The following is a 6,002-nucleotide window of genomic DNA, read 5'->3' as shown; positions in this document are numbered from 1 at the left end:
TGTACATTTTATTTCAGTATTTGTTAATATTTGTTATTTTTAATATAATATATTTAATATTTGTTAATTCCTTTGGCTACAGCCTTGGCTAAACATTTGACATCATATAAACAATATGATATTCAAACTTTTGACTGCTTTCTTTAATAACTAAATAACACAATACTTGTACTTTTACTTTCAGTACTTAAAGAGCACTTGAACTTCTACTCAAGTCACTTTTTTGATAGAGCACTTGTACTTTTACTCAAGTATGGGTCTCTAGTAATTTATACACGTCTGTTAATAAGGCCCATGGGCTGGTCTCTTTGTTTACAGTAATGTCATAGTTAGCAAATAGCACAACATTGATTGAACTGAAACATGATATAAATAGCAAATAATCAATCCACGTAGAAGTTGCCTTTTGTTAATTACACAGCTTTATTATATGTTTCTTTAGTATGGACTTCTCAGTAATGAGCAGGTATCCATTGAACAAGGCCTAGACTACAGTACAGGATATATTTAAGACAAGAGAGGAGAGGGTTCAAAGAGTCAAGAATGGAAGCAGCCAGGACCTCAGAGAACTTCACTGCTGGAAAATCTGGGACAGCACGTGTGACATTTACCTCCAAGCTTAACCCCAACCATCTGTATTGTTAGAGGGCTCACTCTGACACAGATCAACAACAATCAGCAGAATGAAGCCAGGTCATATAATTATCTCATCCTTAAATGAGTTTTTTCCTTAGAAACTCCAGCTGCCCCTCACTTAACAATCCTCATGGAGAGATTTTTGTTAAGCTCAAAACAATGATAGGCCTACTAATAAAACTGTAAGAGTGTGCCAAGAAAAATCAACAAAGAAGGGAAAGGGAGAAGAAGAAGCCAACGGGTGGAGGATAGAGATTCTGTGGTCGTCCATCCCAGTCGATGCAGGGTGTATGGGGGCCGAGCCCCTCCAGCACCCCTGATCAACCCCAACTACTTGGCCTTTAGGAGGACGCAGCAGCGTTGGTCTTGTCGTCACGGGTGACAGGGATGCTGCGGTCGCTGCGGCCGGATTCACTCCCCCCGGTGATCTTTGGCCCGGTCAGAGTCAGCAGACCATCAGTTGACAGGGTGCAGGAGATTGCTGATTGGTCAACACTGGAGGGGAGGCGGTAGCGGCGGTGAAACTCACGGGAGATGTAACCGTGGTCGTCCTGAAAAACAGCAAGGTTAATGCCACAGTGGCAGGGTCAGTCCAAGGAAAGACTAAATGATCAAAGGAGCTGTTCACTCCAAGAATTCAATTCTATCTTTATATAAATGGCCATATATTCTGTGCAAAGATTACACTTACGGAAAAGAATCAAAGAATCTCACAACAAAATAGCAACAGTGAGCTGGGATAAACGTTTTATTTTGGAGGTTTTGAGATTTGGAGGTACTATCAGGAACTACAACAAACCAACACACCAAACTATTTAGCAGCTCCTGCAGCATATTTCAAATGTATTGTAGCTAAACAGAATGTGTATGAAAGTGATGGATTTGCCTCGTGATGTTATGTATTCTTATATTATATATATTGTATAAGTGTGCTGTTAAAACCAGGTGGTCTTGCCTGCTGACAGGAAGTTAAAGGAAGTTAAAGTAACCTGTTGACCAGATGTATCTCATTGTACTAAGTAAGGACACGGGAGCACAGTCATTTGGCTACTAGTCTCGCTTTCCCAGACAGTGCTGCCGAGGAGGGTCTGGCTAGCCCACACAGCATTCGAGGATAGGAGAAAAACGTACTGTGGTTTATTGCCATTTCTTTAAACCAATCACAATCCACCATGGACAGAGCCACGGTGCCTCTGCAAAATAGTCTCGAAGGAACTTGTTTAGGTGGAACGTGTACGTTCAAAAGTTGTTTTAGTCGTGCAACAGAAAACTCAGATTGGACAGATAGTCTAGCTAGCTGTCTCAATTTACCCTGCAGACATCTGAGGAGCAGTTTACCATAGTCCTCATAAATCGGCCGGAGCTTAAAATGCCAAGAGTGACACCTGGCGGGAATTTCCGGCGGCAACGGAGCAGTCCCGGAAGTGCAACGTCGTGGATATAGACCAGAGGTGCCCAAATTCTTTCGTATGAAGGGCCAAAATGTATCTGGATGGAAGGCCACGGGCCAAAAATAAATGTCGATGTTGAAGAATACCGTAATTCTTGCCATTCTCCATAGATAAAATGTACATATGTAATTTAAATGGGTAGTTTACCAGCACTGTGCATTACATTGTCGTTAAACTCAGATTACGTACTTTTTAACTGCACAAAATGTATGTTTCGTAATCATTACTTTTAAAATAAGAGGAGAATAAGCATGAATATGTCAAATCCATGGCGGGCCAAAACAAGGAGAACACGGGCCAAATTTGAGCGGCTTTGATATAGACTATTTGGCTACAAAACACTTGGGTTATTCAACACTGTTTAGAAACATGTATTGGAAATTTAATAAAACAGATTCTCTTGACTTTTCAGCAGTTTGGTGGAAGAGCAGTCTGCCTTCATAATGGGTCAAAAGGTTATATGAACTTTTCATTGACTGAGGATAAGCAGATAAGGGTAGAGTTTTTCTTTCCTAATCTGAAGATAGTACTGCAGAGTAAATACACCCAGGATAGATTCTGCTAATTGTTCCACTTGACATGGTTTAATTTTACTGCCATTAAGGAAGAATATTGAATGTAGATTAGGGATTCTATTAAACTATAAGGACCTGTGAACAAAAATCGGTGACCATGTTGTGTAATGTATGGTATTTTTGGGTCCTTCTCACTGTTGTGTCGCATTGCTAGACCTTCCTCCACAACGCGAAGGAGGGTCTGGCTAGTGCACACAGTACTCCGGGATGGGAGAAAAACGTGCTCTGGTTTATTGGCATTTCTTTAAACCAATCACAATCGTCTTGGGCGGCACTAAGCGCCGGATGGAGCAACGGTGCCTCTGCAAAATAGCCTCAGGAAGGAACTTGTTTTGGTGGAACATGTGTACGTTCAAAAGTTGTTTTTGTCGTGCAACAGAAAACTCAGATTGGACAGATTTTAGAGTTTAGAATGCCAACACAAAGAAAGCAGATGGTGACAGACATCCGGCCGAAAATTAAGGACATCCGACGGAATTTCCGGCGGCACCTGAACAATCCCGGAAATAAAATGTCTGATCACCTGTTTTCTAACTTTGTGTTTCCACTCACAATACAAAATAAAATGTTCAAGGTCAAAGATGACCTGAGCACCTCCCTCCCACCTTAAAATGGCTAGAAGACTTCTTGATCACATACATCGTTTTAGCTTGTATATATATATATATATATATATATATATATATACACACACACACAGTGTGCAGCTATACAATGGTGACCCTCCAGCAGAGGGCACAGTCCTACTAGTTAGTTTAGTTTAGATTCCAGCTGATCCAGAATGCTGCAGCCCAGAGCTAGGAAAGGAGATCATATTTCTCCCTTAACATCCAGGATCGAATTAAAACTCTTTCTCCTGACCTACAAAGCTGTTAATGGTCAGGCACCATCATATCTTAAAGAGCTCAAAGTAGCCCATTGCCCCAGTAGAGCGCTGCACTCCCAGAATGCAGAGTTACTTGTGGAACCAGCTCCCAGTCTGGGTTCGGGAAGCAGACACCATCTCCATATTTAAGAGTAAGCTTAAAACTCTCCTCTTTGATAAATCTTATAGTTAGGGCTGGCCCAGGTTTGTCTCGGACTAGCTCTTTGTTATGCTGCTATAGTTTTAGACTGCCAGGGGCTTCCTTTGAGCTCCTCTTTCTCTTCATCTGTGTGCATTCATGTCCCTTTAATGCATGTTCCTAACTTAGCTCCGGGGCGCTTCTTCCCCAGAGTCCTTATGCTTCTCGCCTCGCAGATTTCCTTGGATTGGGGTGGCACCTGGATCGTTTTTTGCAGCTGGTGCCGTGGTCCTGCTCGACGCCCTCCTACGCCCTGCACTGCTACTACTATTATTTCTAGTCATAGTTCTATTATCTTTATTGTTACTATAATTGCCACTGCGCATCATGCCAACTGCTATAATTATTATTAAATCATATGTCTGTATCTGTGTCTCTGTGTCCCAACAGTAAGTGGCAGATGGCCGCCCACCATGCCTGTTTAAAGGAAGTTTTTCCTCACCACTGTTGCACTAAATGCTTGCTCTTGGAGGGAGTTGTTGGGTCATTGTAAATTATAGAGTGCGGTCTAGACCTACTCTATCTGTAAAGTGTCCTGTGATAACTTCTGTTATGATATGACACTATATATAAAATTGAATTGAATTTAGTGTGACTATTCTGAAATATTGATAACACAAATTTAGTCGCACAATGTTTCAACTACAGAGCTCCCTCTTAAATGTATTCTGTTGAACATTAAACCATGCCTCCTATCATTACCTTTAAGCAGTTATATCACTTATTCTGAGACAACTTTTTCAATATATGTTTTACAAAATATAGTACTGTTGGATCAAGGTATCGTTGCTCTATGGAGGGAAATGAACCAAAATATTAGACAGCCCTGTCTGCAAACATTGACCCCATGCCTTATTTAACAGTCTCACTAACTAATATTAAAAGTGATGTGTGTATAAGAGACAATAGAAGCATTACCTGTCTTTCTCCATGCTTGCCCTGGATCTCCACATAGTCATCAGTGACCTTCACACTGAGCTCATCGGGAGAGAAGTGCTTGACGTCCAGGTAGACTGTGTACTTATCCCTGTCAGACCTCACCTGTGGGACACACACAAGCATAGAGAGGGTCCATTGTATCATAACATTGTCAAAATATAGATTTCTTTAAGAGCTTGAACCAAAGTTTAGGTTCTTCAACTTTTATAAATACAATTTCTTGACTTTGAATTGCGATGAGCACAGTAGAAGTTAAGATGTAGAGCAACTAACTCAAGACTGTCACTGGAACAATAAACAAAGATCTTAGACATGATCTTAACTTCACTAAAACCATTCTTGTTTGGAGGCAGATTAACACAATCCTTCTCTCTTTTTATATCTGTTCTCCTATGAACATATGGGTTAAACAAACATCTACATATTTCTCCAAAGTACTAGATGCGTAATGATGTGATTCCTGGCATGGAGGAGCCCGAGTCTGGTCTTGTTACCTCAGAGAAGCCGGAGTTGGTAGAATCCAAAAAGTTGCGGAACAGCGACTGTCTGTAATAGGGGCTGATGGTGGAGGTGGTGTAGGGGAAGAAGTCGTGGTCAAACATGCCCTCTCCAAAAAACTGGTCAAAGAGGCGGGCAGGGTAGGCAGAGCCCAGGGCACGTCTGAACCAAGGGTGCTGGATGGCAATATCCATAGTGACTGTTTTGTTTTGTCTAGCTCGGCTTGGTGTGGCTCAGGTTGGCAGATGTACCTGCTCAGCTCAGAGTCCAGCAGCTGAAGGAAGGGAGGTGCGGCAAGATGAAGAGAACAGAATTTTGATGAAAGGCAGTGAGTGAAGAACGTTTCCAGAGTGCTTTGTCCTCTGCTCTACAGCTGCCTCCTATTTATATACCTGAGAGCCAGAAAGAGAGGCTTTATCCACGATCCCTCTGGAATGGCATTATCTCATGGTGGGTTGGGCCCTGTCAGCAAAATCAGGGTTGAGGATGGGGGGGCACTGTTGGGTCCAGACCCTGGTGTGACCCAGTGCCACCCACACATCAGACACCCAGGGCTGCCAAAACAAACCCTGCTGGACGGAGAGGAGGGAGGAGGAGGGCATGACAGAGACAATGAGGTCAGGAAGCAAAACTAAAGACACAAAAGAGTTTACCTGAGTGATAATGCATCAAACAGATACACACATATCTATTCTGTCAGTCAGTCAGTGACATAATACTGCTGTATTGTTCTGCCTGCGTGGTTGGACGGAGGGCAGATTTAAAAAAACAATGCTGCCCAGGGTCAATGGAGCAACAACAACTGTCACAGAGAGAGGAGAACAGACGGTTTTTGGTGC

General features: G+C 42.4%; 1 protein-coding gene across 1 annotated transcript; it reads right to left on the bottom strand.

Moving 5' to 3' along the window:
- Window positions 1–404: 404 nt before the first annotated feature.
- Window positions 405–5,537, bottom strand: cryaa (crystallin, alpha A). Its single transcript, XM_031302406.2, has 3 exons — window positions 5,160–5,537; window positions 4,645–4,767; window positions 405–1,187 (listed from the first exon to the last, which is right to left on the bottom strand). The coding sequence occupies exons 1-3, from the start codon at window positions 5,355–5,357 to the stop codon at window positions 978–980; spliced, it is 531 nt and encodes a 176-aa protein (XP_031158266.1). The 5' UTR covers window positions 5,358–5,537; the 3' UTR covers window positions 405–977.
- Window positions 5,538–6,002: the final 465 nt, after the last annotated feature.

The sequence above is a fragment of the Sander lucioperca genome, chromosome 24, assembly GCF_008315115.2.
Source record: "Sander lucioperca isolate FBNREF2018 chromosome 24, SLUC_FBN_1.2, whole genome shotgun sequence".
Taxonomy (NCBI): Eukaryota; Metazoa; Chordata; class Actinopteri; order Perciformes; family Percidae; genus Sander; species Sander lucioperca.
The sequence above is the reverse complement of the archived record's forward strand: the minus strand, read 5'-3'. Positions and strand labels throughout refer to the sequence as shown.